The sequence below is a fragment of the Emydura macquarii genome, unplaced genomic scaffold (assembly GCF_026122565.2).
Source record: "Emydura macquarii macquarii isolate MOO-44397 ecotype Brisbane River unplaced genomic scaffold, CSIRO-AGI_Emac_v2 contig_719, whole genome shotgun sequence".
In the NCBI taxonomy this organism is placed as follows: domain Eukaryota; kingdom Metazoa; phylum Chordata; order Testudines; family Chelidae; genus Emydura; species Emydura macquarii.
The window spans coordinates 16,120,227-16,143,043 of NW_027130856.1; the positions used below are offsets into that span (position 1 = coordinate 16,120,227).

A 22,817-nucleotide genomic window follows, 5' to 3' on the forward strand; every position below is an offset into this window, starting at 1 on the left:
GTCCCTATCTCTGAAATTTGCAGGGCAGCAATTTGGGCTTCTGCCAATGCTTTGGCAGAATGCTATGCAATTACCCAAGACTCAGCCTCTGATGCCATAATTGACTCAACAGTGTTATCATCAATAACAGACTCCACTCTGAAGCCCCAGCCCTCCAGGGGGTATACTGCCATGGAGTCACCTACAGCAGAGCACCCATAGGGACATTACTCAAAGAAGAGGAAGTTACTCGCCTTGTGCAGTATCAATGGTTCTTTGAGATGTATGTCCCTAGGGATACTCTTCAACCCACCCGCCTCCCCTCTGCTTGGAGTTCTTGACCGCTAACTCCACTAGAACACAGGCCAATTCTGTGGCTTCTTTCATAAGCGTTCCCATCTCTGAAATATATAGAACTATTTGAGGACTGGTATGTATGCTTGCAAAATATTCCCTTGTAGAGATATCTAGCTCAGAGGGGCACCGAGGGGCTCAGAGCTGTCTTGCAATTATTATTTAGATAAGCTTTGAGCATCCACCTCCATTTCAGTTCATTGCTTTCAAGTCACCAAAACGGTTATGGCATACAACCAAGTCACATGGCATTTGTTTTAATTGGTTGCTCATGGCACTAACCACCAGGTCAAGAGGTGACCTGTGACTGTACCAAAGTAGCTGAAGACTTAGAAGCTGCTAAGTGTTCACTCTGGCTAGTGAAACCAATATACTAACACGGGTTACAAAGGAACAAGAAAAGCTAATTTCCAGGTCTAAAAATATCTAACTTTGTAGGATTATGTTGCAGTGTATTGGTAAACATATGATGAAATAGGATCTTGCAGATTCCTGCATGAAGAGGGGTCACTGAAATGGAAATGGTTCTGTAACTTCAACTTCCAACTTGAAATGCTTCCAAGTGCTTGCTTCAGACTGTCTGGCATCATTTTACTATCATGCTTAAAAGTACTGTCTAGATAACACAGGTTCCATGATATTTTGTTTCACCATCACACAGAGTCTGTAACCAGATGACCACATTGCCCAAGAAATGCTACATATTGTAGCACACTGCACTGCTCAAATATATGGTTCTGGTAGGGTTGAAGTGATAAATTTGGGCATGGGGATGGGAGAACATATGCTATGCCTTTCATAAACACCCCTTATCAAATCAGGCAACATCCAATAGTCTCTGAAAAGCAGTATGTTGTAGTGCATGGAAGTTAATACTAGGGAAAATATTGTTCTGAATACCAAAAACTTGAGTATCCTGGCTAATATGAGCAGTTAGCAAAATCCCTCTTGAGAATTAGACTAGTTGCCTTAGTCACTAGTTAAGACAACAAATCCAACCTTTCAGTGGCTGCTCAAGTTTCAGCTAAAATTGTGACCATACAAATAACTTTAAAAGCAGAATATGCCAGAGAGTAAACTAAAATGAAGTCCCCTATCTAATGGTGGACTTGCAAGGCTTTAATTTGCACAGACCTAAGTTTAAGGTTTCCCCGTCCCCTCTAAGAATTGATGACTGTTCTAATACTTAAACTGTGTAAGAATCAATATTTCCTTCACTGCTTTAGGTAGTATTAGCTGTTGAACGGAAAACAGACCCTTGAACCTGTGAAAAGACTTGGCCCATGAAAAGACTTTAGCTCATATTTTTAAATAAACTTGTCAAATATATGTTCTGTTAAGTTGAAATTTTTTAAAAACCTCATTGGTGCAGTTTTCTTTCAGCTCCTTAGTGTGATACTAGAATTCTTTTTTAACACTTAAGGGAAGTAGGAGCAGCATAGAACAGGAAACTGGCCCTCTAATTGTTGCATGCCAGTCTCTGCCAGTTATGAATGCTGCCTTCTGCATATTCCAACTTTGTGACTGTCTTACAGGAAGCAAAGAGTGATTGGGACAAATTGTCAAATGATTCTCCAACTTCTGTAGTTCAGACACTCTCTGCATATTGCTTGTCAATCTCAAATAGCTTACTGTAGGGGCCAACAGTGGTTCACAACTGCCAGAGGCCTAGGTTGGCTCATTTGTATTCCTATAACAAGGGTGGCCAAACTGTTCCTGTAAAAGAGCCACATGCAGCTCATGAGCCAAAGTGCAGCTTGCAAAGCCCCCAGTGTGCTTCCCCTCCCCCCATTCTTTGCCTACCAGACTGGGGTGGGGAGCTTGGAGCTTCTGTCTTGCAGCAGGGTAGTGGAGCTAAAGGATTCTGGCCAGTGAGGAGGGGGGTTTCAGATGGTCGGTAAGTTTGGCCAACCTGGTCCTATAACATCATTAAGCATAGTGTTTGCAGTGCATCTGGGACCCCAGTTATTTTTGTGTAATCGGTTGGCCAGTTCTCCTTCCCAGATCTTTGTGAAGTAGGACATGCTGGACTGGACTGCCCCTCATTGTTCTCTGTGTACTTATCTTTCCGAGGTGTAAGTGCACAAATGTGGTTGTGATGACAGAAGTTGCTGGGTAGACACAAACTGAATTACTTGCTACTGAGCTTTACAGTTTAAAGCCAGTTAAATGTGGGTTGGATCTTAAACCTTTAGTGGCATATTGTTGAGATGAACAGGGCAGGCCACGCTTCTCACTGATTTTCAAATCGTTATCAGAATTGGGTGGACATGCTTGCATCAGTTAATGTTACATTATTTCTCAGAATGATAAGGGCTGGACATTTAACTGTTCTTAAATTATAGGCCCCTGGATTAATCATGAAAGGTGTGGAGGCAAGATGTTCTTAATCAAGGTTCTTGGAATGTGAAATTTTAAGTTCTGCTTCGAGTGATTGCTCATATCCATTCCCATGTAGGTGAGTGCGCACCCCGTGCACTGGTTCCTGGAACTTTTTTCCCCTTAGCAAGCCCCGTAGGGTCGCTCAGGCGCCCTCTGGAGTGCCGCACTCATGCCACGGTATATGAGGCACCATCAGCCCCGCAGGCCCTCAGTTCCTTCTTTCCGCCTGTGACGGATCCTGGAACGTCTGCCTCTTGCTCTTGCAAGTAGCATCCCCTTTTGTATCGTGTGGTTAATTGACAGAACGGTTAATTAGTTAAGTAGCATAATTGTTGGAGTTAAGTGTTAAGTATTTAGATAGACAGACAGCCCTCAGGGGCTTAAGGTTGGGCCATGCCTGGCTCAACTGACTTCAAAGCCTGCGCCGCTTGTGGCAGGGCTTTCCCAGCGAGTGACCTTCACGACTGCTGTCTCGGAGAGCGGCATCAGAAGGACAGATGTAAAATCTGCAAGGCCTTCAAGCCACGCACCCAAAAGGAGAGGGACGCGCGTTTGAAAGCCATACTTATGGAGTCTGCACTTCAGACGGACTTTGAACCGGCGCGTTCTCCTGCAGCACTGAGTTTCTTACTGGTATAACTTGAAAGTCAAATCTGAATCCTAAAGTCTCCAACTTTTTTCTTATGATGGTAGAGGGTTAAATGCCTCTTAGAATGAAACCATTAAGAGGGTTTTAGCTATAATAGTGGTTTTATTCCTTCAACTGCTACAGATTGGATAAATGCATTTTAATAAAATGTAGTAATTTTGATTTGGCACAGCCGTTCTCTAATGTTCCAAATTGATAAAAGTAACACTTCACCACTCAATACTATATAGGTGATGGAATGCCTGCATAGGTCAGGTGACTCACTTTGCCCTGAAACCTTCATGTAAAACTCAGTCCTTAATCCTGACACTGCAATAATTTTCATTACTGCCATTATTTAGCATCTTGCTCCCTTCCTTTTTTCCTTCAAGTTCCTGTTTTCTCTTGCATCACTTGTCTTCGTAATTAAGTATGGAAATCCCATCTTGTGGTGTTGATTAACGTGTCCTATGATACAAGTACTAACACCACTTGGAATAGAGATTGGTTTCCTAGACTATAAACTGGAATGGGAACTCTGATTATGCTAGAAAACAGAACCCTTGATGAATACTGCTTGTCAGACCTGTCTGTGCTAGCTCCTGCTTCATTTTCAGTACTGATTGAGAACAGGTTACCGAATCGGTACTTTCAGGGCCGGTCTACACTAGCGGCGGTGGTTGGTGGGAGATACACAAGCTATGTTACGTAGCTTGCATATCTCCTGTCGAAGGACTTACATTGACGTACCACAGCATCCTCACGGCTGTGCGTCAAAGGGAAACGCCCTCCCCTCAATGCTGCCTTACTCCTTCCAGGGACGTGGACTAATTGAGTCAACCGGAGAGCACGCTCCCATCGACTAAGCGGGTCTATAGAGACCCGCTCAACTGATGCCGCTGCGCCCATGCCTGCTGCTGTAGCAGTGTATACATACCCTCAGTAACTGTGTGATTCAGTTGTCAAGTGTAGCCAGGGCTTAAGCCACTCCAGGTTTGTACACTTACTTCATAAAACACATTAAACTCTGATTATTGTAATATTTCTTCATAGCTGGTAGCAGACTTTACTCTGACTCATTAACTCATTGGAGTATGTTTCTATACAGTGGCATTTAAACTTGTATTTAAATGAATATTTTTTGCTTGCTTTATAGGGAAATCTTCATTGACTATTCAGTTTGTGGAAGGCCAGTTTGTTGATTCGTATGATCCAACCATAGAAAACAGTAAGTATCTTTTAGGTAATTGAAGCTGCTTTCCATGTAATTCCCTGTAAATTAAACTTTCTTCTCTCTGCATAATCACCAAAAAGGCTTTTTATATGGAGTGATAATCCAGATGAGGACTTTCATATTAACACTGACTCTTCAAGTGCATTGAACAGGGTAACACTGTTTGGTAGAAAGCTGTTTTGCACATATTACACGCTGTAATATGCAAAAGGAGCAGGATAGTATGTGTGGTTTGACTTCAAACACAATGCCAGAAAAAATACTAAAATCTGATTTAAAATATATCGCAGTGGTTGTCTTCTGTTAAGAACATTGTATTTGTTAGTCATGTTACTCTTATGAACGTAACTTCATTGGTACATCTTGATAAATGTCAGTATGTAAAAGTCCCCAAATTCATCCAGTTTGGTATTCTTTATGCTGTCTATTCTCTGCACTTCTCTGTTTGGATAATAAAAAATTAAGTTTAAACGCTAGTTTCTAGTCATTCTCTTTCAGATCTAATACTGCAAGGGGGTGGGGGAAGAGGTCTTTCTCCAAAGATACATCTATGCAAGTTTCTCATTCTAGTGTATTTAGCTCCTTATTATAGGATTGACTTTTTTTAAGAACAGCAGTAGCGGTGTCCTTACTATCCATTGAACTCCACCCCTGGTGATAAAAAATGCTACCCTCTTACTGTTGCTGTGTTTCACTTATTCTGCTCTGGCTTTTCTTCAGAGATCCAGTGATGTCCTATCAGATACTCTTTTTTTCATAAAAATCTCTCCTTTTGGTCAGATCTTCTTAAATCATTAAAGGGTTTGTCTGCTTAAAGGGCTTGTCTGCACTTGAAAACTTAACAAAATAATTACCGCAAGAGTAGTCAAGTCCTACATTTTTAGAGACTTGCCCTTGCTAATTGACATTTTGCCAATAACTTTTTTTTGGAAAAACTCACTGCATGATTAAGATGGTCAATCAAAATTTGTAACATAAAAGATGGAAAAATAAAATCTCCGAGTAGGCTTCTTTTTAATAACAGAAGAATGCCCATACTGGGTCAGACCAATGGTCTGTCTTGCCAATATCCTGTCTTCAGACAGTGGCTGGTACCAGATGCTTTGGAAAGAATTCATAGAATAGGGCAATTATTGACTGATCCATCCTCTGTTCAGTCCAAACTTCTAGCAATCAGGGGCATAGGGTTGCATCCATGACCATCTTGGCTAATAGCAATTGATGGACCTATCCTCCCTGAGAATTCATTTGTGTTACGATAGCACCTGGTAGTCCTACTCATGGACCAGGAACTCATTTAAAGTTGTTTGTCAACTTTTCCAAAACCAGAACACTACGTCTTTTTGTGAAATTTCATTTCTAATAAAAGGCATTTTCAATAGCTTCTTATGACATCCATTTCTCCTTAAGTGTGTGCTTGGCTGCAGGAGTCTGGGTCTCAGGAGGTAGAGCTTGAGGACCCATTTTGCATCGGAATATAGTGGAGAGCAAGTGGAGGTCTCTTCATATATGGTAAAGGATAAACTATCCTGTTGCATTTTCTTTGGTCTGTCTTGCCCTTGAGTGTCTCAAAGTGGTGGGAGGGAAAAATACCAGTTAAGTCCTGTGGCTTTCTTCCATGTGAGAAAACTACATAGGACCATAAGATGCTAGTGGAAACAAACATGAAAGGAACTCCAGCATCACATCTGGGTAATACAAGATGATGTACTTCAGGTGTCTTTGGCCTGTTACTAGACTGAGACAGTTTTCAAGTACCAATTGACTTCTAAACACCTCCAGTTTGCAGCAACCACAGATCGATTCAGCTTGGGGGATATGGAGGTTAATTAAAAGGTCTCAACATAAGGAAGTGGTTCTTTTGGGGAACAACTGAGCATTAATTTTCAGGTGATGTGGCAATCCTGTGTGCACTAAGCACCTTCAGAGACCTGCTATCCCAAAATGCAGTCCTGGTTTCAGATGGACAAGCATAAGTATTGCAATGCTGTCAAGCATACTCTGTTGGCAGTCTTTCTAGGCATTGGAGTGGGCTTTTCTACAAAACCTACGTAGTTGGTGTGTATTTAATGGAGAAGAACACTATTGTAGACTGAATTCACAAGTAGTCTCTGGATTGAGAAGCTGGCTGGATCTTCTCCAGGTGAGAGTATTCACCATTAAACAGACCTGGAAGCTATTTGTCCTTTGCTAATACCTTCTAGAGAAGGCTTTGCTGTCAAGGGATGTCTCCATTTCACTCTGAAGGGGAGGCATTTTTATGCTTTTCCACTAGTCCCTCCAGCAGCTAAATTAATAGCAAAGCTCAGAGGTTTGAACTTCATAACCATACCTATCTGTGTATGGCCACTGTAGCACAGTCCACTTTACAGAGCCAAAGTCAGTCCCATCAGGCTGAGTTGCTCAGGTCAGTATCAGATTGTCTGTTAATCAGGGCATCTCTTTCCAGCCAACCCGGGAGTTTTATTTCTAACAGATCTATCTGTAGGTGTAGTGTTTCCAACAAATGGCTCAAGTGCTTCTGGCATCTTGGGGGGAGGGATGTCAGAAAGGCCTACAATTCTAAGAGGGAAAAGAATTCTGGGATTGTGTAAATAGGTGCGCATATGAACCCCCCTTTACTTGCTTGACTACTTAGTCTTCAGGTTAAACTCAAAGAACTTAATTCCTCTGAGCTAAGTTAGGCTGTATGGTATAACATGAACTAGTCAATGGTAGCCCCATCTCTGCAGTTTGATTTCAGGTTCACGCGAGCCTTGACACTTCTAAACCGTCTCCCACTAAAGGAACAGGTTGTCTGATGTGGCCCTGACAAAACTGCTGAAAGCATTTTGAACAGTTTCGTTATTGTGAGCTCAACATGGAGGGTCTATAGCCTGGTGGCAGTGAGAGAGGCTTGTGGGCCAAGTGAGTTTGACTTTCATGACCCGCCTTCATACTAAGCTTCCACTGGGCGTGGTTCTAGGGAGTCATTTGATGCTCTTTAGACTAGAGTCTGTCAAACTGCCAACATTGCTTTCCCTGTTCTTAACCTCACTCACTGAATCTTTTCTCTATATGCTAGGTATTAAAGGGTCTCTGAGGTTCTTTTTGGAGCGCACTAAATCCCTTAAGTCCAGCAAACTGTTTTGTTTGACAGCAGTTTGATGAACAACATTGTTATCAAGAGGACTGTCTGAATCTCACCATGCTATGACATGTGGGGTCCTGTCAAGGCCCACTAGTAGAGGCAAGTCACTTGCTGTTGCCTGCTTCAGTTAAGGATCAAATTTCTCATCAGACTTCAGCAGAGCAGCTACATTGTCCCTTCTTCACACCATTACTAAGCCAATACTAAGCAGCCTCACTTGGATTCAGTCTCCAGGAGGGAATACAATCTGTGTTCCAGAACTTGTTTCCACAGTAGGATATACCAAATTCCTCTTCACCACAAGGTTTTCTTTTGTGACGACCCTATTTTTGCCTACAGTTTTAACTGGCATTCTACAGTTTGAAAGTTTTTTGCTTAATTGAGCTTTTAAGAGGGGTTTTACATCTCGTATCTGTAGTTGTAACAGTAAAGCTAACACCTACTGAATTCTGCGACGATGCCATTTTACAGGATTTCTTGCCTCGTAAATGTTTTTCTTAAGAAAAACACTTTTTGCAGGAATTTCTCTTCTGCCCTCTCCTTCAGTGTGAAGGAAGATTTTATTGAGGTTTTTCTCTTTTAAAGAATATGCATCGTATGTATCAATCTGTAATTGGCCATGTGTGGGAGGCAAAGCTCTCAAAGTATAAACTGACTAATATGTTGAAGAGAAGGTGGTGGTCTTACTCTGATAGCATACAGTGGACTGCTGCTGTTGCCCTCAGGCCCAAACCTTTAAGAGAAGTAGTTCTGCCTTGCCCTAAAGAGCTAAGGCTGTAGAGAATAAGTGTATTATAAGGAAAACCTCTTTGGAAAATAATGGAAGAATCTTTCCCTTCAATTCACATTGGAATTGAAAACGGAAGCCTTTCTGTTAGTGATCTAGTTTTTAAAAAAAACAAAACCAAAAAAACCTTCTGGCAAATTTTAAAACTTTTTTTGTGACCACACTAGTGTCTCAAATGTCTGTCCTCTTGTCTCTACAGTTACAGATTAAACTTGTTAAAAGGCAGTGTATTTGCATTACTATCTAAATTGTTTGTTTGAAAATGGAAACTCTTTTTAATATGCATCTCTAATCACTAAATCTTATTTTGAATATCTCACTGCGATGCTTCTGTTTATGCCAGAGGCATAAGACAGTGGGAAACATGAAAGCAATTCTGTTTTTTCTGTTCCTTCAGAATCTGACATTAGCCACTATTATTTACTAGAGACTTGAGACAAAGTGGCAGGTGAGTTCAAATCTTGTGCCTGAGGGAGGGTTTGCGTTTTTCCAAAATGTTTAGTAACAAATTATAAAACCTTTGACTTGAATCTAGTGCTAAAATTTCTGCTGTAGTGCCACAGAAGTAAATGAAATGTAAGCTAAAGAAACATCATAGCTTTTTTCTTTTTCTTTTTCTTTTTTTTTTTTTTTTTTTTTTTTTGGCCTCTAGATGTCTTTGTTTGCAGTAACTTCCCTACAATGTTATCAGTTTCTTTAAATTAAATAATTTAAAGTATTCCTGTACTACACGTTCCTGTATCAGGACTTTGGTATGATTCACTTTTGCCAAATGCCACATACAAAATGATTCAACTTCTGAAGCTTTTTTTATGGTAATTCAAACTTAGTGCTCTCATGAGTCTAGTCTTTACAATTTTTCCCAAACTTTACTTTGAATTCAAATGCTGAATTACTTAGGCAAAAGCAGTAGTTCAGTTTTGCAAATGCCCATAACCACTAGTGAGAGCTCTTAATAAAACTGCCTAACAAACTGTAAAGTCAGTCTTGGGGCCCAAGACAATTTATCTCCACCAGTTGGCTTTTTTTAAATGTAGAACCCTCCGTTTTGTTTCTAGAAACGGGTGTAAAATCTCCATTGATGCAAGGAAACGAGCAAATTTTATCAAATTCTCACATTGACTTATTAAGCATAGATCTTTAGTTCTTCCCTTTTTATTGACAAGCAGGTAGGAACAAAATCAGAAAAACCTAGAAAGACAAAAGAAGGCAATAAGAGGTTCTTTAAATACATTAGGAGCAGGAGAAAGATGAAGGAAGCTGTAGTTCTTCAACATGTAGATCTATACAGTGGAGAAGGAGAGCTAATAACTGATTACATCAAGAAGGCTGAGATATTTAATGTTTATTTTGCATCAGCCTTCACTGAAAGGGTTAATGGTAACCAAATACGCAACGCAATTAATATTAACATGGTGGAAGGAACTCAAGCCAAAACACGGAAGGAACAGGTAAAAGAAAAAGTTAGATGTATTCAAATCAGCAGGGCCTGATGAAATTCATCCTCAAGTACTTAAGAAGCTACCTGAAGCAATTGTGGAACCTTTAGCTATTCTCTTTGAGAATTCATGGAGGATAGGTGAGGTCCCAAAGGACTGGAAAAGGGCCAACATAGCACCTATCTTTAAAAGGAGACCAAAGAAGGCCCAGGCCAGTCAGCTTAACATCAATACCTGGAAAGATACTGGAACAAATTATTAAACAGTCAATTTTAAAACACCTTGAGGATAATAGGGTTATAAGAAATAGCCAGCATGGATTTGTCAAGAACAAATCATGCCAAATCAACCTAATTTCCTACTTTGACAGGGTTACTGGCCTACTGGATCAAGGAGAAGCAATAGACATGATATCTTGGGTTTGTTTTTGTTTTAGTAAGGCTTTTGACAGTCCCACATGACAGTCTCATATTGAAACCAGGGAAATATGGTCTAGATGAAATTGCTATGAAGTGGATGCATAACAGTTTGAAAGACCATTCACAGAGTAGTTATCAGTGGCTTGCTCTCTCAACAGACAGGGCATACCTAGTGGGGTCTGTACTGGGTCTGGTACTGTACTAGTCAGTATTTTAATTAATGACTTGGATAATGGAGTGGCGTGAGAATGCTTATAAAATTTTGCAGATGATGTCACCAAGCGGGGGGGGGGAGGGGAGGGTAGGTTGCAAGCACTTTGGAGGACAGGATTATAATTCAAAGCTATCTTGACAAATGAATTGGTCTGTACCAGATGAAATTCAGTAATGACAATTGCAAAGTACTACAATTAAGAAAAAATCAAATGCACAACTACAAAATGGGGGGAATAATCGGGTAGATAGTAGTACTATTGAAAAGGATCTAAAGGTTATAGTGGATCACAAATTGAATGAGTCAACAATGTGATACAGTTGTCAAAGGCTGATATTCTGGAATGTATTAACAGGAGTGTTGTAGATAAGGCATGGGAGGTAACTGTCAGGCTATAGTTGGCTCTAGGGTGGCCTCAGCTGGAGTACTGTGTCCAGATCTGGGCACCACACATTAAGATATAGATAAATTGGAGAGACTCTAGAGGAGAGTAACAAAAAATGATAAAGGTTTAGAAAACTGACCTTTTTTAAAAAATAAATAAATAAAAGGTTAAATAAAACTGGGTATATTTTGTCTTGAGAAAATAAGACTGAGGGGGAACCTTATACAGCTTTCAAATCTTTTAGGGGCTGATATAAAGAGGACTGCAATTAATTGTTCTTCTTGTCCACTGAAGTTAGAGCAAGAAGAAATGGGCTTAATCTGCAGCAAGGGAGATGTGGACTGGATATTAGGAAAAGCTTTCTAACTGTAAGAGTTGCTAAATTCTGGAATAGTCTTCGAAGGGAGGTTGTGGAATTCCCATCATTGGAGGTTTTTAAAAACAGGTTGGGCAAACATCTGTGAGGGGCAATGTAGGGTTACTTGCTTTTGCCTCACCACAGGGGGCTGAACTTGATGATCTGTCGAATTCCTTCCAGCCTCTAACTTCCATGATTCTACTTGTGGTAGAGTACATCTATATAAGAATTGGAATGGATTTGGGAGGTATGTAGTGATCCGATTCATGTGCCTTGAATTTTTTTGCATATTTACACTATCAAGGCAAGTCTAAGCTGCTGAGCTTGACTGTGCTGGTAAAAAACACAGTCCAAGGCTGTGATTCTGATAAATTTCTCAGCTTCTTTTGTGTCTTAATGAGACTAATTTTAGAGCAGCGGTGCTTGAGAAATGGAATTGGAAGAGAAAGTTAACCTAGTCTTCTCCCAAGCAGTGACGTTACTTTAAATTTGTGTTGCTCCAGCTGGGCCCTGAAGAAAGAGTGACTAGGATTTAAACTATTTAGATGGGTAGTGACTATTGCATTCAGACTGCTTGTTCAGAAGGAGCCTAGCATACTCAGTTCTGTGAAGATGTCATAAGGGGGAGAGGAACCAGAGGCTTTCTAAAATAGGAGCAAGTAAGTAAGGCACAAATAGGTCGACTTGATTTACCAAAAGCACTTCAATTAAGAACTAAATTTGTTTCCTGCTTGTGATGCATGCTGGACTGAATGAGGTGGAGACAGCCCACTGCACCTCTGAGGAGAAAATGTGCCTCATGTTAGTCACCAGGGACTTGTCCAGCCATGAGAAACAGCAGCAACAAATAGCTCAGAGTGCCTGTCTAAGGATAGCTCTGTTGGTCTGGCTTTGCGGGGACTGTAGTAGAAAGTATCTTGGCAGAAGACTAAAAAGAGGCAAAAACAAAGGGGATGGGAGCATGAATGAAGAACAGATAAAATTCAAGGAAGTGGGTGCAGAAGTAATTGCTCAACTTCTGAGAGGCAGCTTCTCTTTTTAAGAATAGCTACCAGCCCAGTAGCTTTGTGGGGACAGTTTGCCATTATCTTTTATACCTCCACTCAAGGATAATCCTGCTGAGCTATAAATCTATTTGCACATACATATTCAGTGGCACTCTTCCTGTGGCACAGACAATAGCAGTACAAAAAGGGACTAAAATCACCCCCAAATGCGCATTAACGTGTCAGCAGCTCATATTCATTCTGTTGCCTGCTAGTCTAATCTTGCTTGTGTTGCCTTCAAGTGCTCTCGCCTGTGAGCTGGAGGTTAATTTGTCTGGAACCTGAAAGACTGAATACCCAAAAATCTTTATCTCCTCAATCTTTCAGTTTGGGAAGTAGAAAGTGAAAGCTTTGTTAGTTGTATTACACTAAGTGTGAATATCTTCAATTTTTGCTCTTGTGATCAAGACCGTTAAGTACAAGTGTGTGAGCGAAGGAACGCTAAGCATTATGGACATGCTATTTCAGCAAGAAAATTCAGCTGATATGCTTCTCACAATTCCTGACTTGCTTCCTATTGCCCAAAGGTTTTGGGAGTCAGTTACCCAGCTACCAAAACTTCTAGCTTCCCCCTTGACAACCTTCACAATGTAGTGTTTCCCTCTTTCAATATAAACTTTCATTTTTATGTTGTTACACCTATGGAGGTTTATCTATCCAGAGCCACTACAGAATTGCTTGTCAGGTTACTGGACAGCCACAGAATCCAAGCACCCTATTGAACAATTTAGGTAAAGTAGATATTATGATCAGGGATTGATGTCATATGCTAACTAATCCTAGTAGGTAACCTCCAAATGCATCACAGTGTGTGTGTATTGTAGAGATTGGGCATGGATGAGAGCTATCTTGGCAAAGCCTCAACCAGCTAAGAAGGAAGCAATCAGTGGCTATGGCCTCTGATAAAGGGCCCTAGTCCGCCTTTTGACATGTCTATAGTTGGAGGTATCTGTTTGGATAAGTCAGTGGTGTCTCTCTCAATAAGCTACACCATGTCCAGTACTATTCTAGCTCTTTTCTGGAATGAAGATCTGCAAGTTCAAACATGATAGGAGATATGTTCTTGCTCTCTTTGAAAATTTACTAGGGTGTTGATGAAAATATACTATTATCTCAAATGGTAATGAACATAGTTACCATTTGCAAGATTCTTGATTCAAGTTAGTAGGATGGAAAACAAGCCCTGTTAGACAAAGTCACATTAACACAAATATTTAAGAGGTCCAGAAAATGGAAGAGGATAGCACTATCATCTACCATATCAAAACTCTGACCAATAAAAAAAAAAACTTGAAACATTAGAACTTCTCTGTGTGCTGTTACATAGTTCAAAGGGGTAAAAAACTGATGGCAGCTCTTCCAGACTTCTTCTAGAAACTCAATGTACATACTAAATGAAGAAATTTTCATCACTACTAAGTCAACAGTAACAAGATTTAAGAAGGGAAGCATGCAGTGGAGGAGTTAAGTATCGGGAGCAGGAGGCACCCAAATTACAATGCTAAAATCTTCACTACTCGCAATGGCAATCTGCTTCACCCTGACAGGCAATTCTGCAGTGGCTCTGGATAGATAAACCTCCATATATCTAAGAAAACACGAAAATGAATAATAGAGCCTTTGCAGTATTAATCGTTTAGTTTAAGGGAAAGCACCAACATTAATATTCAAAGTTATCACCTTCAATGCACTGCAAAAGTTTATATTGAAAGAGGGAAACACACTACATTGTGGAGGTTGTCAAGGGGGAAGCTAGCAGTTTTGGTAGCTGGGTAAAAGGATTCCCAAAAATCTTTGGGCACTGGGAGGCAGTCAGGAACTGTGTGATAAGCACATCAGCCGGATGTTCTTGCTAAAACATTTAGCACTGAAATAGTTAATGTTAAGGTGCTGGCTTTTGTGACTTCCATCCTTTCAGGAAATCTGTGCTGCTTTATAAACTAGAGGACCTACGTCCATAAAACAAACTTTTAGTCCATAACCTTGTAATAGCTCTAGAGACATATCAAGAGTGTTTAAAGCTAAGGTGTATGTTTGGGAAGTACAAAGATTAACCACCTGGGCCAAAACAAATTTCTGAAATTGGCTCCTTATGTTCCCAGCATGGATTATGCTAGTAAAATACTGGAGGCAACTAGCTTATATAACACTTACTTAATATAACATTACTATACTAATATACACCCGCAAAAGCAAAAAAGAATTGAGTTGTAGCTTCCAGAGAATCCTCTGATCATAATGTGCATTGGCATATCCTGAAATATAGTAAGATAAATAGTGTTCTGATTTTCCCTAATAGTACTGAATGTACTTCCTGATTAAGAACTGAATGTGCTGCGATTACTGCAGTAAGTTAAAAATAGTGGTGTGACAGTCTCAAGTCAGAATTTCAGTGGTCTTGTGTGCGCGCAGTTTGTTTAAAATCAGTGCTATTTTTAATTCATTTGTGCTAAAAGTTTTTGGTGGTTCACTTCATGGTGAGTATTCAGACCAGGAAAACTGGATTTAGTGAATGGTTTTGAAACTTAAAAACTTCTTGTTAAATTGTAAGTAACTTGACGCTGACTTGCATTCAGGTAACCCTTAATGTGAAAATCCAATTCGGCCTACAATTTGACCACTATTTTTATCTATTTGAAAAATCTATGTTCTTAAAGTACTTTAAACGTAACCCTCATGAGAAAATCTTCATCCGGTGTGTGCAGTTCCAATTTTCAAAGTTTTAAATTAGTTAACATTAATGTTCAGTGTATGCAATATGCTAACTGTATACAGAGCAGTGCAATTTAGTCTTTTTTGTTCCTGTTTTTAAAAACTTTAAATTGTTTGACTAGAGTTCTCTCTACTAATTTCTGGTCTGACATCAGTAGACCTTGAGAATAAAGCTATTAAGGTTTAATTCTGAAGTGCATTTCTCTTGTTTCCTTAGCTTTTACAAAACTGATCACAGTAAATGGGCAAGAATATCATCTTCAGCTAGTAGACACAGCTGGCCAAGTAAGTGATCTTTGAACCATTGAACCAGAATGAAGACCACATGTGTTACTGCTACTCAAGTCAGCATTGTCCTGTATTAAGCAAAATACCACAATTGATAGATTTGAATAAAGGGGATCTGAAGGCCTTTACACTCTCACTCACAGTACTAAACTAGTATTATTTGCTAAATTAGCAGTAATTGAATTAACTTCCAACTTCAGAAGTGATACTGTCAAGTAGTTTAGTCCCCCAGAATTAGTAGAAATGCCTTGCTAAAGTGGTACTCATAACCCAAACAAAGGTGTGTGGTAGTTTTTTGACTGGTGTGTTTGGAAAGTGAATTTGGCTATAACCAAACAAAACACAAGAAATAAGGTTACAACAATGAATCATAGTAAAATTTAAGATGTCTCTTTTAATATAATATGCTATAATACCTAGTAGCATTCTTGTTTGAGTTCATTAAATACAGAAGGATTAAACTGATAGAACCTATTATTGCAAACCCCAGGAACCAACTGACATAGGTTATGCATAATCAAAATGAAGGTGGGCATGATATTTGTAATCTGTGGTGGTGATCACTAATGTTCAGATTTCTGTGGCGCTCATGAATAAATGACTAGTGGGCACAGACAAATCTGCTAGATCCTGTAACTAAAGTAGACTACTAAATTTTGTTAAATACCAGCAATTAGGTGGGTTGCTTGTGCACTGTGCCTCAGATATAGGAAATATTCCAGGAGGTTTTTAATGTAAGTGGCCTGTGGCATGGTCATTTGGCTTGATAACTTCAGGGACTCATTACACAGTTTAGCTTCCGTAAAGAAATATGCGAGTATATGTGTGCCTGATTCTTATATAACCCCATGACCTCCCATGCATATATGTCCATTATTTTGTATTTCTAAGGATTTAAATTGAGGGCAAGATAAGGGAGAATCTGCTGTTTGCTTTTTTATTAGTGCTCATAGTAGTGGAGATGCCACACAATCTCATTCACTCATAGTTCTGTCACTCCTATGTGGTAGTTTCCAAAGCAGCATGAGCAGTGTTCCACAATGTTGAAATGTTAAGTTCTCTTTGAGTACCGTCCCTATGGGTGCTCCTCTCTCGGTGCACTAGCACCCCGTACGCTTTGGATCTGAGATTTCTCATAGCATTGTCCATTCAGCCTGCACATGCATGTTTAGTTGGTCTTGTGCCCCAAGTTGTTAAATGGGCAAACCACCGTCAGTTCCTTCTCAACCACCTCAGCCTGAAACTGAGCTCTGTCTTACTGATCAGTAATAGTATTAGTGCTAGTAAATTTTGAAACAGCTTTTTTTTATACATAGTATTTAGATACTTGCTGCTGCTGCTGCTGCTGCTTACTGGGAGGTAATGCCCAGTTCTCTTGGCTTCAGGTGCTGTCTGTCATGCTGGGAGGCAATCCCAGTCAGTGACAGATACTCCTGCTGTATCATAGAATTGTAGGACTAGAAACCTCACAAGGTGATCTAGTTTGTTGCCTCAGGGAATTACACTTGTGAGCAACATGCAACTTTTTGTCTGGCACTGGAATCAAGAGCCAGAAAAATAAAACTTTGACTCCTCCTCGTGGAGAGCTCTCTACCTCCGGCCTCTGACCCAGGCCAAGAGACCTTCTCCCCTCCCCCCATGTCAGTCCCCAACCAAGTGTGCTGTCTTGGAGCCCCACGGTTTCATGGCATCTAAGACGACACAGGACTCCTCTAAGCTCTAGAAAGAACCTACCCCAGGCTCACCAGATAGAGAGCCTACCTCCAAATAAGCTGAGATTATCTGTTTCTTCAGCTACCCCAGTATCATTGGCTCTTCAGTTAGGTACCGTCAAGGCTACCAGTTCCTCAGGTACCCAGGGGGCATGGCTGGACCACAAGGTGGCAAAGGCAGGGGCCTGAAGAGACCGTCCGTACTGTCATTGGATCAAAGCAGCAAAAAGAGCTTGAAGTCCACTTGGGCTCTGACTGCACTTCCCTTGGAGCGCACGAGACCTTTTGGTACTGTCAGCAACTGTGCTTCCCTCTGAGTGCTCAAAGCCTATCGTACTGTCTTTGGCCTCAGCTATGACTACCTCAGCACAGACTTCAGTCGCATTACTGATCACCCTCATGGTAGGGCAGGAGTTCCATTTTCCTCAGGACCTGGCTGTATCTGAGACACCCAACTCTCCATTCCTTGGCTATGATGTGCTGTAGGTACTGAACATCCAGACCACCTGAACTTCACATGATACTGTTTCATCTCAGATCTCTCCAGGTGCTCCACTGTTCATCAGAATCCTCTTCCTCAAGTTCACTTAGGAAGACCTCGCCTTGGTCTCAAGTGTCAGTTAGGGCCCTCCTCACTCCTACCGAGGCCCCTTCCCAGAAGCCTCCCCTGAGGCTGCAATTGTTCATGGCCCTTAGTTACCACCAATGCCTCACTGTTATGTGCGCCCTTGGGTGCCACCTCCTATGCTAGATGCATCTCCTCCCTGGCCATATTGGGACCCCAGGCAGCTTATTGCTAACAATTTTTACAGCGTATCAGGTGCCACTTGCTATAGACAGGAGGAAACCACATCAGCAGGAGACCTGATCCTCCAGAGGAATCCTTTGAGGAACAGGATGCAAGAGCCAATGAATGGATCTCCCCTATGGCCAGCATCTCCTCTTCATGGGAAATTATTAAATTGGAAAAGATGGGGATTAATATGAAAATTGAAAGGTGGATAAGGAATTGCTTAAAAGGGAGACTACAAGTCATACTGAAAGGTGGAACTGTCAGGCTGGAGGGAGGTTACTAGTGGAGTTCCTCCGGGATCGGTCTTGGGACCAAACTTATTTAACCTTTTTATTACTGACGTTGGCACAAAAAGTGGGAATGTGCTAATAAAGTTTGTGGCTGACACAAAGTTGGACAGTGTTGATAATACAGAGAAGGATCAGGATATCATACAGGAAGATCTGGATGACCTTGTAAACTGGAATAATAGAAATAGGATGAAATGTAATAGTGGAAAGTGCAAGGTCATGCATTTAGGGACTAACAACAAGAATTTCTGCTGTAAGCTGGGGACGCATCAGTTGGAAGTGAAAGAGGAGAAGGACCTGAGCGTATTAGTTGATCACAGGATGACTGAGTCTCCAATTTGATGTGGCTGTGAAAAAAGCTAATGTGGTCCCAGGATGCATCAGATGAGGTATTTCCAGTAGAGATAGGGAGGTGTTAGTACTGTTATACATGGCGCTGGTGAGACCTCATCTGGAATACTGTGTGCAGTTCTGGTCTCCTGTGTTTAAGAAAGATGAATTCAAACTGGAACAGGTGCAGAGAAGGGCTACTAGGATGATCTGTGGAATGGAAAACCTGCCTTATAAGAGGAGACTTAAAGAGCTTGGCTTGTTTAGCCTAACCAAAAGAAGGTTATAGGGAGATATAATTGCTCTTTCTAAATACATCAGAGGGATAAATAGCAGGGATGGAGAGGAATTATTTAAGTTCAGTGCCAGTGTGTACATAAGAACTAATGGATATAAACTGGCCATCAGGAAGTTGACTTGAAATTAGATGCAGGTTTCTAACCATCAGTGTAGTGAAGTTCTGGAATAGCCTTCCAAGAGGAGCAGTGGGGGCATATAAAACCTAGCTGGCTTCAAAACTGAGCTTGATAAATTTTATGGAAGGGATGGTATGATGGGACAACCTCGTTTGGGAATTAACTGATCTTTGACTAGTAGTGGTTAATATGCCAATGGCTTGTGATGGGGCATTTGATGGAGTGGGTTCTGAGTTACTACAGAGAATTCTTTCTTCGGTGTCGGGCTGGTGAGTCTTGCCCACATGCTCAGGGTTTAACTGATAGCCATATTTGACGTCAGGAAGGAATTTTTCCCCCAGAGCAGATTGGCAAAGGCTCTGAATTTTTTTTGTTTGTTTTTTTTTTTTTTTGGGGGGGGGGGTGGTTTGTTTGTTTTTTTTTGTTTTTTTTTGTTTTTGCCTTCTGTGCCATGGGGCACAGCTCACTTGTTGGTGGATTCTCTGTACCTTGAAGTTTTTAAACCATGATTTGAGGACTTAACTCAGTCATAGGTTAGAGGTTTATTACAGGAGTGGGTGGGTGAGGTTCTGTGGCCTACAATGTCAGGAGGTCAGACTAGATCATATTGGTCCCTTCAGACTCATTGACTAACGTCAATCTCCTGATGAAGCAATCATGCCTCTTCGTCCATCCTGGGTGGATGATTTTAAACATTTCCAGGGCCACATTATGTTGTTACTTGGCAAACTTTTTAAATGTTAACTGTATAATTCCAAAAAGCATCTCTAAAAAGCAGACAGCCAAACAGAGTTGTGGAAGTGTGAATTAGAAAGAGAGGGTTGAGATTACAAATCTCAGTACAGCAGAGATTTGTTTTGGTACTGAAAGCTGTAGGGAGGTGGTGAAGTGGAGGGCTGATGGTGAGAGTACTGTGAAAACAAGAGCCTTGGTTAAGAGGTCTAGAGGTTGGGGGTGAGGAGGTGATAATTCAATTCCAGGTGATGGAAATGCTGTGGAATTCCAAGTATAGTCTAATGCTTCGTTTGCACATCCACCGTCTTTGTAAAATAAATGGCTTGGATCACTTCTATAGTGTGTGCAAGAAAGTCAGTAACCAGATTACACACTTACCTGATACTCGAGCAATGGTAGGGGCTTTGCTTCCCACTAGAGCTGAATATGAGAAACAAAGTGAAAACAAGTCCTAGCTAGCTTCACTTTGCTAGAATGTTGTAAAGGTGAAGGAGGACTAGATTATAAGGGACCTTTCCCACTTGTGCATTAGGGAAGTGGGAAGGAAGGTTCTTGTCAGCCATCTAGGCTGACGACATATGAAAGTGAACAATCTGAGCAATTGGATTGACTGACAAACCTGCCAAGAGCTGAAGTGTATTAAACTAAACTTTAAAAGTGTTTTAACTTAACTTTAAACTCTAAATCTAGCATCAGAACAACATTTATTTAGAATTTAGAGGTGATCAAAATTTTTCCAACATGTCTATTTTTAAAAAATTTTGAGTGGTGGGGGAGAGACATGAAGTAAGCATTTTGATAATTCCATTTTGATACTTTTTGGAATGGAATAGTTTTGATATTTTAATTATTTATTTTACAGTATAAGAAAATATAATTCAAAATTGTTTCAGGTGAATGTTTTGTTTCGATCTTAATTTCATTTTGTGGGAAATTTTGAAATTCTTTGTTTTTGTTCAGCATATATTGTCTGTTTAAAAAAAATTTTTTAATGTAGAGCTTTAAGTCTGCTTCTTATCCCCAATTTACTTGACTTCTTCTGAATGTCCATTATGTAATCCTTAAGGAATAAGCAGCCTCCACCAAAATGCCTGCCAAAAAGTTTGATTTACCTGTATTGACATTGTTTTAAATCTCTGCAAATGGTGGTCTTGCAATTCATGTCTTATAAATATGGTCTGTGTTTAAAACTGCTGGTGATCTGTCACCAAGATTCTGACTTTTTTGGCAATAACTATTTTTTAAAATACCATTTTCCTTCCACAGGATGAATACTCCATATTTCCTCAGACATACTCCATAGACATTAATGGCTACATTCTTGTTTATTCAGTCACATCAATAAAAAGGTAATAGTTCCTCTTTGTGTGTATGTTTTTGAGTTAGCTACTGGCCTCAGACTCAGGTGGTTTCAATACTTGGCTTTGCCATCGACTCCCTGTATGCCCTTGGACAAATCTTTAATCTCTGCCTCCATTTTCCCCTTAGTAAAATGGGAGTAACACTTCTTCTCACAATAGCGTTCTGAAAATAAAATCTTTAATGTACCTAAACATCTTGCAAACTACAGTATTGGTAGGCAAGTAAAGATATAACCAAAGCAGTTGTATATGGATTCTGAGCTTTGAGTAAGAAGTTGATTAAGCTTAAGTATTCCTAGTGCTCCACACTGAGGTATCTGTATACAAAGAGGCATAAATAAACTGAAACATGACCAAGAATAGTAACAGCAATGCATGCTTGCTGACTTTTCTCCTTGGGTCAGAAATCATCTGTTGAACCATATTGTTGATTCTCTTTGCTCTTAGCCTTATAAATTTAGACCATGTCTACACTACAGCTTATGTTGGCATAACTTATGTCACTTGAGTGATATAAGTTACATCGACATAAACACCGTCATTGGCACCATATTCTATTAATTTCCTTCCTTTTTTGGACCCCTAGATTGTTTTATTTGTATAAATTTGGTGTGTTTTAGCAGCAGGATTTCTTTTAAAGTTACCTTGTACAGCATCTAGAGCATACCAGTGGAAAAGGAAGAGTTAGCACTTTAAAAACATTATACTTATTTAGTAGCTTACATAAAGAAACTAATCTAAGAACCTTCAAGTTTAATAACAGAAGGTACTGAGTGGCCTCTCTTCCTCTTCAGCACATAGGGGCACTTGGAAAGAAAACAGTTGCTTGCATTCTTGATGGGTACTGGAGTGAGGAGCACATTTGTCCTAATCTGAACTCTACTGGGCTGCTTAAATGCTTTTATGGTTGCTTGCTATCTTAATACATAAAGTATATGCAGAGTAACTTGCTCAGATCTACCTAATGAAACAAATATAACATTTTGTAGTATTGAGGAATAATGTTAAAGGGAGCATATGGGTTAGACAGATGCTTCTGTCGCTACTTACAGGATCTTTCACAGTAATACATGATGAAGGTAAGAATTGAGTCTTATGACAGTGTGAAATAATTATGATAAAGCAGCCCCATGTAAGAACTCATGGTGCTGAACAGCAATCATAAACAAGACATACTTGGTGATAACATTCTCTCCTGGGGGAGGTACTCTGACTTAATTTCAAGACAATATTTGAAAACCTGGGGATTTATGGGGCACATGGAGTCTTCCATCTTCTTAGTCACTAGTTCAGATCTGGGCTTGGCTGGTAGCATGGGCCTAAGTAAAATGAGTTGGTGGTCTCAACCTCAGTCCACTTTGAAGTGGACAATTGGCCACATCTGTGTACTGAAGATGTGAAGTTCCCTTATTTGTAGTTTCACCCAGGGACAATGCTGTAATAGCAACAAAGGCTGGATCTTTGCTGCTAGAGTTACTACCTTTCAACCAGAGTTGAGGCACATTGGTGGCCTGGAAGCTTCTGATTGTCCTATACCTGATCTGTAGTAATTAGAGGATTTAATTCTTTAAGTCTGGCTCCTGTTCTCTTACATAGTGCTGCAGTCAGATGAAAAATAGAAGCTTGTCCTGCATGACAACTGTTGGGATGCCACTGTGTAAATTCTAGTGTTGGCTTAGCAAAGAACTGCAGAATGTATTCAGACTGCCCTGGGTCTATACCTACATAGCAGTAGAGCATATCTTGCAACTCTACACCCCAATTGTCTAGGTATTCTGAAAACCAAAGAGGCTTTGATTTGTTTTCTGCTTGCTTGCCAGTTACT

General features: G+C 40.3%; 1 protein-coding gene across 2 annotated transcripts in view; it reads left to right on the forward strand.

Moving 5' to 3' along the window:
* RHEB (Ras homolog, mTORC1 binding) overlaps positions 1-22,817 on the forward strand; it is a 60,507-nt gene that overhangs the window by 23,886 nt on the left and 13,804 nt on the right. For both annotated transcript variants that reach the window (XM_067542755.1, XM_067542756.1), the window contains exons 2-4: positions 4,500-4,571; positions 15,285-15,352; positions 20,898-20,980. In XM_067542755.1, the coding sequence (XP_067398856.1) occupies positions 4,500-4,571; positions 15,285-15,352; positions 20,898-20,980 (223 nt within the window). The remainder of the gene's footprint in view (positions 1-4,499; positions 4,572-15,284; positions 15,353-20,897; positions 20,981-22,817) is intronic.